This window comes from Mercenaria mercenaria, chromosome 19, assembly GCF_021730395.1.
Source record: "Mercenaria mercenaria strain notata chromosome 19, MADL_Memer_1, whole genome shotgun sequence".
Lineage (NCBI taxonomy): Eukaryota > Metazoa > Mollusca > Bivalvia > Venerida > Veneridae > Mercenaria > Mercenaria mercenaria.
Genome location: NC_069379.1, coordinates 33,352,667 through 33,365,955, shown reverse-complemented (window position 1 = coordinate 33,365,955; position 13,289 = coordinate 33,352,667). Strand labels below are relative to the sequence as shown.

At 34.5% G+C, this 13,289-nt stretch overlaps 2 protein-coding genes across 2 annotated transcripts; one reads left to right on the top strand and one right to left on the bottom strand.

The window, feature by feature from the left end:
- Nucleotides 1–53: 53 nt before the first annotated feature.
- Nucleotides 54–4,254, bottom strand: LOC123542528 (uncharacterized). Its single transcript, XM_045328431.2, has one exon. It carries the CDS (start codon nucleotides 1,979–1,981, stop codon nucleotides 230–232), a length of 1,752 nt encoding a protein of 583 aa, XP_045184366.2. The 5' UTR covers nucleotides 1,982–4,254; the 3' UTR covers nucleotides 54–229.
- Nucleotides 4,255–8,367: 4,113 nt separating this feature from the next.
- On the top strand, nucleotides 8,368–9,789 carry LOC123542000 (uncharacterized). The gene has a single exon (XM_045327626.2). It carries the CDS (start codon nucleotides 8,368–8,370, stop codon nucleotides 9,787–9,789), a length of 1,422 nt encoding a protein of 473 aa, XP_045183561.2.
- The last annotated feature ends 3,500 nt before the right edge of the window (nucleotides 9,790–13,289 follow it).

Genomic DNA, 13,289 nt, shown 5'->3' with positions numbered 1-13,289 from the left:
AACACTGTTAAAATAGAGGGTTTTTCTGTTAAACATTTTAATTTTCAAAAATGTTTATATTTAATTATTTTATTTGGGAAAACAAGGATTCTCTTTAAGACTTTCATATTCATATATATATATTAAAGACGGCACAAGTATCTCAAGCTGAATAACAAATATTGAATGATGTTTGATTTACAAATGATGTGTGATTGAAACTTTCACATACATTGTAATTTGTATATATTCAAACAACACCAGCGTTTTCATATTTGGTTTTAAACACATGAAGTTTGTTTGAAACATTAGCGTCAGTACTTCCACAACTCACATACAACATGTTCCTTGTTTTAGAAAATACCAGAGCTATTGGTTCTTTTATACCATCAGCCGTGGTCAACACCGTTTCAACTTTTGACATATCATCAGATAACTGATAAACTGTACTGCTGGATTTTGAAGACGTATATACAGATCCGCCTGGGCTAACAGCAACACCCATAAATCTATGCCGCCCGAATGTGCCTGTGGCATTCCCCAATCTGGAAAGACGCAAAACACACATCTTGGTTAGATCAGTAACGTACATCTGATTATGATCTGGACTCAAATCTATGCATTTTGGTTCATTAACTAAAACTGTTCCTGATTCAATGAATTGAAATGTACATAGAACGTCACCGTTCAGTCTCAATATTTCAATTTTTGGCCGAACTGCACTATCATATGCCACTATTAACTTTCCGTTGTCATACTTAATTCCCCGACACTTTCCAACTGTTTTTATTTGTTCAGTTTTCTTCAATCCTTTAGCTGTTGATAACAGCTGTATCATTTCTTCATCTCTCAGTGTTACGGCAAGCTGGTCGGGTGGAATGACCGTAATATCGCGTGGACTTGAGGATAACCCGATTTCGGAAATCATTTTATTGTAGCTAACATCTACTATTTTCACGTTCTTGTTTGCTTTGTCAGCAATAGCCAACTGATTGGATGACATGAAAGCGAGTCCTGTTGCATAGCATGTCTTCTTGTCGTCTTTGCTTTTGATATTGATGTGGCCAACCGGTTGTGTGCTTAATGTCTCTGGTGTATTACAGGGACCCAACTCTGTGTCTTTAACATGTATCGTACCGAGCAAACTTTCTTTTGTAAGAAATGTGTTCAGTTCGGTGCTCTTTTGAAATTCGCATTCTTGCTTACACAGTCTGGTAGATACTTCATAAACTTGTGACTGGTACTCTAAAATCTTAGCAAAAGCTTTCTTCACTTCACAGAAGTGTATGTTGTACTTTTCATCTTTTCTCATCCTTCCTATTGTTGCTTCTGTGTCCACAATGTACTTTGCAACTGATTCATATGTTTTCTTTAACGTTTCCATTGTCTCAAGGTTCTTTTTTCTGCATTCTGTTACTTCTTCTTTCAATTCATTTTCAAATTTATCAAGTTCTTCTATAATTTGCTTTCTCGTACTCTCAACTTCAGAAATAACATTTGCATACGCTGTTTCAATATCTATAATATTTGCTTCTATCTTGCTAAGACCAACTGCGCACCTTTCTTTTAAGTTATCTAGATTTGTCTCGAGGCTCAAATACTCATAGCCTTTCAGGAATTGCTCCGACACTTCCGGAATGTAGTCAATTTCACACTGTTTATGTGACAATGTCATACAAATTACGCACCCAAACGTTTCATGAGCGCGGCAATATAACTTGACTTCTTCGGCTTCATGTGTAGGACAGTTTTGTAATTTATCACTTGAAACAGAGATTGATGATTGCATAAAACTTCTGTTGATAACATTATTCCCAGACTGTGTGGCATTTTTGTGACTGGTTATACAACTGTCGCATAAACTTGTCTTGCAGTCCTGGCAATATCCATTCGCATTTACTGTCTGGCCACTTAATTCACATGGATGACAATATAAAATAATGTCCTCTTCTGAACCAACACAAACCGTGGTTGATAAAACCTTTCTTCCTGATACTGCCATTTGTTTTTACACAAAATATGTACATTCGGTTATATGGTTTAAACTCCTCTTCATCGCATTAAATTAGTCCTATCAAATACGTTTATACTATTAAATTACAGTTTCTTATTCAACAAAAGATTTATCACATTGTGTTTTAATTCAAACCCTCACACTACATCAGAAATAATTGTTTTAAAACGAGACAAATTCATACCATATAAAAGTACATGAATAAATCGAATACACTAAATACCCATTACAATCTAGTGTTCTACACTTTACCCTTACATGAAGATCACTTTGATAATACAGATACGATAAAGCTAAACTAAAAATTGATTAGTGGACAATTTAAGGCCCTTCTCGAAGTGTTGTATTTTCACAACTTCAGAGTGCTTATACTTTTAGCTTTTTTAATGACACCAGTTTTCCAAATTAGTTTAAAGTTTAAACAACGCAGTTTAATAAATATCTTACACTGTAGCAATAAGTCTATTTATTTTGTTGGGTATTTTCTGTTTGGTTTAAGGTTTAGCAGTATATCACAAAACAACATATTTTTTTAGCGAGTAAACAGCATCTTGACACACAATAATACATGTTTGTCTGTTCTGTCCCACGGAATTGGATACTTAAAATATTCTAAATGAGTTGTCCCCCTTTAAATAAGAATGCCATTTGTAAAGAAATAAATGTAAACAATTGTCAAAACGATGTTTTACCTAGTTATGTAAAGTTTAAACACTCGCACGATGTTGCAAATGCATCAAAACGAAGACATGTAACAACTTTTTAAAAATGGTGAGTTTTTAAAGGCGCTGGACTGTCCAGAAGTGTGGCCCCTTCAGGTAGTCCCTTTCCGGAATTCAATACATATATGAATAAATTGACAACGGTTTTGTACAATAATATAAATGTTTTATATGCTGTTATATTTTCATGTAAAACAATGCTTTCTTTCTATGATTTGATGACGTTTGAACTTTTTTTCTCCGAAGCATGGACCTATACCTTAACAACGCACCCACACAGTTATAGGTCATATGGCGACTTTCCAGCTTTGGTGGTTGAGGATGACCCCAGGTGTCCCTCCGTGCACTATTTCATCACGAGCGGGCACCTGTGTAGAACCACCGACCTTCCATAAACAAGCTGGATGGCTTCCTTATATGAAGTATTCAGCGCCCCGAGTTAGGATCGAACCCACATCAAAGAGGGGTAAGTAATTTGAAGTGAGCGACCTTAACCACTCGGCCACAGAGGCCCTTGTAACAATAAGTGTGGTTTAAACTTAACGAAATACACTAGTTACTGTGCATGTTTCATTCAATTTCATTTATTCCACTGTCGATGTAGACGGAAACACAGTATAATATTAGAACCGTTATTCTGTGGTATGTTTTTAAAGATATCTACCCATCATGCTTCAGTTCTAGAAAAATCAACCAATTTACCTAGTAAACAGTAAGAGACAGTTTTAAACTGTTAATGACATAAGTGACAAATAAGATCTAAGGGCCTCATTGAGGTGAATGTTTACTTGGCCTTAATTATTTTGAATAAGAAGAATGTGTTTCCAAATTCAAAACTGAAATCATGATATAAATATACCGGTAAAGCAGGATAAATTATATTCTGTACCATACTACCCTCCATTTAGAATTCGCCTTCGAGTTCCAGGAGTTTGAGCCTCTGTGGGACGTTTCAATGTATCTATTGATACCTTAGTTTTCCTGTGTTGGGTGCCAAAGCTACTGTCTAAATATATTTCAGTCCTATCTGGGATTCGAGCCTGAAGCTCTCATACTTAAGACTGACACTCTACCACGCCGCAATAAAACGTTTCTATTTATAACAAAACAGTATATATGCACCTCTAACCTCATCTCTACTCTTTTCGGGAGTTTTAAGATAGTACAATATCTATCTACATGTATTGCTAGTTGTACATCAAATATTAGCCCAAATTTTCTTGAAACAGACTATACATATTTTTGCTTACATATTGTCATATTTGAGAGTAAATACCTGGTGATCGACAATATTTTTTGGTCTATATAAACTTCTGAATTTTATAAACTCGCACCTGATGTTCTAAAAATAACCTCTACACACGGCAGTTATGGCTTTAAGTTTACGTGAACATAAAATTAACAAGTTTATGTCTATTAACAGTACTATTGATTACGTTTAAAATAGTAAACTCTGTATACATATATAGATGAACACAGTGTTACTGCACAGTCGTTATGAATGTAGCTCTATATACAAACTTAATCTATATTTAGTAAAGTTAAATACCTTTAATAAGGGTTTTATACGTTTGAAGTAAATATCTAAAGACAACTTCCCCACATGAATCAGAGGTGGGGGATGAATGATTTCAGACACAATGTCTTTTATCAAACGTCACGGAGAACATACGCCTCGCCCGAGGATCGATCTCATGACCTCGCGATCCGTAGATCTGCGCTGTCCCTACAGAGCTAAGCGGACAGGTTATGATTACTCTGGTTGGATTTACGTTTTGCAAGTTTTATTCTGATTGGATTTTATGCTTAACAAAATAACTCCTCGTTTAAAGATGTTTTTCACAATTATTTCTAGCGAACAGAATTTTTTGTAACTTTGCATATTTATAGATTGATGTATGACAAGTTAAAATAAAAAATAAAAATAATAGGTACCCGTGCTTCTTTTTTCAATATTCAAAGTTTATTAAGAACACCGAATCGGTATTTTTGTCTGAAGAAACAGTACATACATGTCATAATAAAACTACTGCAAACAATTATTTATTCGAAGTTTCACTCTGATGTTACTGTTTATGCATCCGAATTAATAACACCACTATAACTATACATAAAATGTCAACATATAGATATATTAACTCAGAAAAATTACTCTTGACAAATGTCGAAAGTATCTGAAACTGAGAAAAACACGAAGTATTTCTTAATGATATGAAAAATCTAGCGGACAGAATTTTTCCAAATTTTATATTATGTAAGCTAGAACTAAGACAAAAAAATCTAAACCCAAAAAATAATATCAACCCGTGCTTGTTTTCAAGAAAAATTAAAAAATATTCACTCTATCCACAAAAGTATTTTTTTCATTACCCCACCCACCTAAAAATTATGAACTTTTTTTCCTTACAAAACAAATTGCACAATGTTATTATCAGTTCCTTAACCAATATTCTTACTCACATGCGGAATAATGCTCCTTTAAGGTTGCATGCCTCTAGGTCAAATACTTTTTGAGATACTTGCTACACAAGCTTTCACATCCCATTTATGTATATATTTGACCACGTCAAGGGACATAAATCTGTTTTTATTGAGTGAAACCTCAAATAAAAGCACTGGTGCACAACTTCGCATGCTGAATTTAATTCTTGTGTGGTTTCATGACTCTTGGCGCATATAATTTTGAGGTACATGCGACACAAATGTTTAGACCCTTTATGTACAATTTGACTATCAAGGGCCATAACTCTGGTCTTACTAAATGAAATGCGGGATGGGGCACAAAAAGTATAACAACATTTTTAGGAAGTCACATTTGAACTTGAAGGAGATATATCTACGTTAAGATTTTCTGGAATTTTATTTGACTTGGAGTCGGCTGCATCATTACTGGACGAAATAGTTTACTTTCAAATTGGCTGTCCACAATGTATTCGATTCGAGCACTTCCTACAACTACTCCTCCAATAAAACACCATCACTTTTAAAGGTAAAATATGGATGCACGACCTATATTGTCAGTACATACGATATATTTTGCGCGAGTGCGCTGCATATCCGACAATTATGCACTTTCGGCGGCGAATTCTGAACGTTACAGTGGATATCGCTTGCTGCGCGATTGAGCTGCGCACAAAATATTGTGATGAACTCCTTTAAATGGACCAATAGTGTTGCTGAACTTATAAAATAGACTGACCCGGTTTATAGGTAGGTCAGGGCTACGGATATGCAATATGTATTGTATTTTGTTATTATTTTTAAGCATTGATCCCCTTCAGTTTGGAACCGACCATGTTTACAAACACGTTTGTTTATTTCATGAGGAGTATCTCAAAATGTTGTTTTTATTATAGGCATCCAGTATTGATCTCATATATAGATTGTCTCAATATTTTGTTTCATTATAGGCAGTCAGTACTGCTTTCACAGACAGATTGTCTTAAGGTGTTGTTTTCATTATAAGCAGTCAGAATTTCTTCCATAGACAGACTGTCTCAAGATGTTGTTTTTATTATAGGCAATCAGTATTACTTCCATAGACAGTTTCTCTCAAGATGTTAGGCAGTCAGTATTACTTCCATAGACAGATTACATGCATCAGGTATTGTTATGATAGATTGTCTCAAGATGCTTCATGTTATAAGATAAAGACTTATTACTAAAGATCAATTAATGACACATAATTATGATAATCATTTACCTATGCAGCTGTATGACACTAACTGTATGGTGAAGAAACTTGATGATAAAGCATTTCATTGTTATGTCAATTTTCAAGGTAAATATAGAAGAGTTTTTTCTTGTAAAAAAATCCCCGATTTTGCATTCAGTGTTGTTATATGTTCTGGTCCTTTGGGATCATGGAGTCGATTCAGTAAATGTGTAATGGTTCTCCTTAAGCCGGTGCTAGGGGGCGTCAAAGGTATACCTCTCATGAACAGACTCAAGCAAACCGAGTCTGTTATTATTCTGCTTGGTTGCAATCTATGCTTCCAAATAATGTTTTTACAGATTGTATTAATTATTATACATGTATGATGTGTAATATGGTAAAAATAACAATAATTCCGAATTTCAGCTAAAATATCGGATCTGAATTTATTTTATTAGGCTTAATACATTTTGGACCATTTTGATTCATATTTGTACATGTTTGTAGTGTTGATATATTGCAAACTTTAATCGTATACAGTGAAATCATTAATATTCGTGGGGGACTTAATTTCGTGGATTTCGTGGTTGAGTCAGTCCACGAAATTTAATCCCAACGAACAAATAAAATTCCAATTCATTTTATGTTCAAAAGTTGAAATTCACGGATTCATATCCCCACGAAACTGCTGTTTTGACCAAAACCACGAAATTTCATGCCCACGAAATTTAATGATTTTACAGTATATTTTACAAAATGGATCACTTTGATCCATATTTGTACATGTTTGATTCATATTTGTACATGTTTGTAGCGTTGATATATTGTAAATCATATTCGTATATATTTTACAAAATGAATCATTATGGTTCATACCTCTACATATTTATATCTAGTTATCGGCCAATTTTGGGCCACAATCTTTGATTCTTCTATTGCAAAGATGTTTATTACGTTAACATACCGTGTCCCTTATTTTCATATGTTTACAAAATTTACCATCTTTATTCATACTTCTTCATGCTGGCATTAAGTTACATGCTATTATATAATTTCGCATGACTATTAAAATTTCAGTTCAATGTGTCATTTTATGAATCAAACCAAAAAAAAACTTTCACAATGAATTTATTAAGTTATATCTTAAAAGTGACTTATGGGCGCAACGTGGCCGAGTGTTGTAAATTGTTTCTATTGATTTTGTACAGATGTCACAAAATTTCACTATAAAAAGATTTACTTACTTACTTACTTACTTACTTGGCTCCAGCTCACTTATAGAAGTAACATTGCATGTAAATAGAATAATGAAAATGTTTCCTGACCGTTAATATTTAACGAATTAAATGACATTCATCGGTTTAACACATCGTTTCATAACTGCATTTTAACTCATATTTGAAGATATTAGCTTTAAAACACCTTTAAACGCCAGCATAAACATATGTGCATTGTACTACATCTAATTTACACTTCAACGAATTTATTATATAAGGTTATGTATGTAGCCTGCATTCACTGTATGGTATGGATTTTTATCGTTTATGCATCGATTGTAAAAGTTTGCATTGCTAACTTGATGTGCCTTATGTTATGTTTTGAAAAGGTTTGCAAATTTGTATTTATGTGTTTTGCGTTTAAAGAAATACTATTGTGTGTATAAAATCATGGATATATCAGAAAGGAGGGCTTCGAGCAACCTATTATCATGTACGTCGCGTTTTGGTTCGGAATAAGGCATCAATTTGTGTTGCCAGTCCTGTGTATTAGAAGACAAGACAGCTATCGTGAATGGATACTGTCAGAATTATAAAGAAAAGTTATTCGACAGCTGTATAACCGGTCACCAAAAAGCCACACCGTCTGAGAATAACGTTATTAAAAGAAATCCAATGTCTTCGTCAGCTGATGTTGTTAATGATAAAATACAAAAATGTTCTACACATCAAAACGAGGAGGTTGATCAATATTGCCGTGCGCATAGAATGTTTGGATGCATGGTTTGTATGACAGTATCACATAAGCTATGTGAAACTGATTACATCCCAGCAGTGTCGGAGGAATTTATGAAAGGTGATGAGTATTTGTGTTTCGAGACAAATCTAGATTACATAATAGAAAAATGTAAAATTGGTCTAAATAAGATAGAAGCAAATAATATTGATATTGATAAAACGTATGCAAAAGTTATCTCTGCAGTTGAGAATACGAAAAAGGAAATCATAGAAGAACTTGATAAATTTGAAAATGATTTGAAAGAGGAAGTAATAGCATACAGAAAAAAGAACACTGAAACAATGGAAACATTAAAGAAAGCGTATGCATCAGTTGAAAAGAAAATTATAGACACAAAAACTACAACAAAAAGGATGATTAAAGATAAAAAGTACAACATGCCCTTCTTTGAAGTAAAGCAAGCTTTTGCTAAGATTTCGGAGTATCAGTCACATATATATGAACTGTCTACAACACTATGCAAACAAGAGTGCGAATTTCAAAAGAGCACTCACCTAAACACATTTCTTACTAAAGAAAGTATGTTCGGTACGATACATGTTCATGACATAGAATTGGGTCCCTGTAATACACCAGAGAGAATAAGCACAAAACCGTTGTGCCATATCAACATCAAAAGCAAAAACGATAAGAAGACATGCTATGCAACAGGACTTGCTTTCATGTCATCCGATCAATTGGCTGTTGCTGACAAAGCAAACAAAAACGTGAAAATAGTGGATGTTAGCTACAACAAAATGATATCTGAAATCACGTTATCCTCAAGTCCGCGTGACATCACAATTATACCGCCCGACCAGCTCGCCGTGACATTAAGGGATGAAAAGATAATCCAGCTATTGTCCACAGCACTTGGTCTTACAAAAACTGAACAAATAAAGACAGACGGACATTGTCGTGGTATAATGTTTGATAACGGAAATTTGATAGTAACGTTTGATACTTTTGCCGATTCCAAAATTCAACTGATGACCATAAAAGGTGAGGTACTGCGTTCAATTGACCAAAGTGATGAAGGAAAGTTCTTTATGGAGGAACCAAAATGTATAGGACTTTCACCTGATCGTAAACAAATGTATTTGACAGATCTCACAATGATGTCTATTTATAGGCTATCGAACTTTAACAAAGTTACAGCGGTTTTCGAGGAAAACCAGCATTTTATGGGAATTGCCGTAAGCGGGGGTGGAACTGTTTATGCCTGTTCAAAGGTAGACGAAGCTGTGTATCAGTTAGAAGATGACCTGTCAAATGCAAAATTCATTTTGGGTCAGACAGATGGTATACGAGGGCCGATAGCGCTAGCAGTTTGTCATGCAAGGAACTTGCTCGTTGTAAGCTGTGGAAATGGTGGAGCTGAAGTTTGTGACAAACTTCATGTATTTAAAATTATACAAACTTGATCTTATAATTTTTAACATATTTTGTGTATCTCACAATGGCCAAGTCTATTTCTCTGTGATTTCATTTAATTCAGAGGGCGATGAAAAATTGATGCATTTGTTTTATTTTACTTTTGGTGTAGTGCCGTTTGTCAACAGTATTTTAGTTATGTAATGGCGGGCAGATAACCTAACCAGTTTTCCTGGATTCTATACCGATACTAATCTCTTCTCCGCAAGAAACTGCCAACTTCCCCATATGAACATGAGGTGGAGGAGGAATGGTTTCTGAGATATGTGCCCGCCCTGGTGAGTTGAGTGGACACATGCATTAGTATTCAAATAAAGGTAGACGCTCTAACATATTCATTTATACGCCTAGGGGATATTGGATTTTTAAGAGGGGGTGTTTCTGTTTTGTTTGCTTAGATGTTTTCTCTAGAAGTTGCATTTAAAACACTGTTTCTTTTGGATTACTTATACACAGCTAGTGTTTCTTTTATGTATTAAAATGCTACAATTTTCAATGAAGAAAATTATTGTAATGTTTTATGTTATGGTTTCTTTAGAGAGGTTTTATTTTTACTTTGACACGTTTCTTTTATTTGCAAATAACTGTGTAAAGACGTTTCCTGTAAACAGTATGTGGCGGGACAAATCTTAATGAGTTATTTTTCTTCATATTAAACAGATGGCCAGGCTGATCATGGTCTGCACTGGCCGCAAAGGCAGTACCACTTACCTCCAGCAGGCTAAAGGTTACATAACAATGGCATGTAAAATGTAAATAGGATCTTCACTTATTAATTAAAGTGAACTATTCTAACCCTATTTTATAATTCTTTTAAGAATGCCATATGTACTTTTATGAGATTTTATTATGTTGTATTGTGTTGTAAAATGTGATAAGACGAATATAAACCGTTTGAATCTGATTTGAATTTAAAAACTAATTTAGGAACATAGCAAAAAGAACGTTTAGCATTTTGAAGTCTTAATGAAAGTTTCGGACTTGAAATATTGGTGAATACATGCCTTGCTCTTTAGTTTGCTTTATAAAAAATATTTTATCTATGTTTTCTTACAGTAGGGTTTTGAATGTTGCGATATTGTATACCAGTGGTCATTTGTATATTATCATGTATTGGTGTCTACTGTGTAATTCTACATAAATATGTCGTTTTGACTTCAACAGATAAACAAATAATTTAGATAGCTTAAAACACCCATCTTGCAACTGCCAAGTAATAATATTTAAACAAACATTTTCCTTATGAATAACAACATTTGATTGTAAATAGTGCAAGTCTTGAGCTCAGTTATGTTATATTTTCTGACAATGTTTACAGAGGTGTAGATATTACTCGTTTACTTGCGAAATTGTTAGATATGACACAAATATTTTGAAACGTGTTTTTATACTGGGCACTGCAATAGCGTTTTTAGGCTGGCGAACGAGGCTGGCGAACTCGTTCGCCAGACTATTATTACCACAAATCGAAAGTCAAAAAGATCAACCTAATGCTGAGACTGGCAACATAAATCATTTGATGCGCAATTCAAATAGTTCCGTATATCAGATTTACCACGGTTCTGTTTATTTTTTTACTTGCGTTATCATTTTCTTCCCTCAAAACGTTGTCCGCTAGTTTGTAAATTCTAGACATTTGACACTGTTATGTGGCTTTTCAAAACTTGAATGAAGTCGTTAAAAGATCAAATTTATATGAAAATAGAAAAAGTGGAAACTCCACAGGTCGCTCAACACGACAAAAACGAAAATGCTGCAGGCTCGGTTTGATTGAGCCTTTTCATGGACGGTAGTGAAAATGCATGCTACCGTCCACGCCCTCTAGCCCCGGGTTGAGCAGAATTTGACATTTACAAATGCTAAATGTACAAAAAAAATCAGTTAAGCAAGTAGAGACATCCGCAGATGTATTCAATCGGCGGTGTACATGGAACCTTCAGTGATACACGGGTTGTAGCGTGTAATTCCATGAAAAGCGCCGTTTGGTCCCCAGATAAAGTAATGGGTTTGCCCCAAACGAGAAAACAATGGGCAGAACTAAACATTTGGAATTTAAAAAGGGGATCTGAAGTTATGGAGACTTGGCTTGAATTTGTTGAAACCATGAAATGTCGTCAACAACATTGTTCTGCACGTGCACCAAAGGCTTCCTTGGGCGCTTCGTTCTTCTTGTTTTTCTGTGCCCTTCCAGAGATAGAATCGCCCTAATGACACGAACAAGGCCCTAGAACATTGTTCTCGGGTCAAAATTTCACACCACCTCCTAATTGCGAGGGCCGCGAACAATGCGAGAACAATATGGCGGAATGAGACGGTACAACTTCAATGTCAAAGAAATATCGTAGCGATATAAACATATGAAAATTTATGACTAAATAAAATATTATTTGTATAAAGAAATTACACTACTTTTGTAGAAATATTGGTTACCCTCCGTCGATAATGTAAGCAGGCGCCGTAAACAAGGCTGTAAAACTCTACTTCTGGTTCCCGGTGTTAGAGCGTTTTACTTGAGCTACGGGATCCGACTCGACTCAATTCCATTCGGGAAATAAACGCCCAAGGACGCCCCAAGTGTCAAAAATGTTTTTTATGATATATTTAAAGATGTTGGCAAAATAATAAATCCTGTATTCACTGTGTTCGTCAGTATATAAGGAATTCTTTGCAAATTTTATCATAAATCTGTTCTTATATTTATCCAATTCAGTTTATACATATGTATTAAGCTTTACATATTCCTAGTTATTTTTGAACTTGTTTATTCAAACCAATCATTTTAATATCAACCAACCCGTGCTTTCTTGTGTGTTTTTTTCCGCCAGATTGTCATATTGCATCTGTATAATAAATGCTATAAGAATATCCATTAGAAGCATAGAACGAAACCATGCAAAAATTATGGCAGGCTCGGGACGATTGAGTCTTTTTATGAGAGGTAATGCATGAACCACACCACTTATGCCCCCTATCACCGGCTATTATCCGTTAATCTATAATGCACTCCATGATCCCAAAAGATCCGATTATATCTTTTTAAATTCATTCATCAATACAAATGGACTGTGCCCGTTACGTGGATTGGATTATAGATTAATTACACAATAAGTTGTCAAATAAAATGACAATGATCATATAAAGTAAACTAAATATTAATACAAATATTTTATAATCTCTGTTCATGTCACATAAAGCAGCAGTGGCTTTTGCAAGCCTTTTCAACTGACCCGGACTAGAGAAACTTACACACAGGGTGAATTTATAAAGCACTGTAAGGTTAGTATCTAATTACGATAAAAAAACATTCATAATGATATGATAATAATATACCAGTCCCAACCGCCCTGCCGTAATTGGATACTAACCTTACAGTGCTAAACTTCATATATTTCCGATCGTTACGAGCAACTATCTAGTTATCGGATTTAAAAGCAAATTCTTAAGATTTGAAATAAGACACGGCAAATAGTTATAGATCTCCATCAGGTCA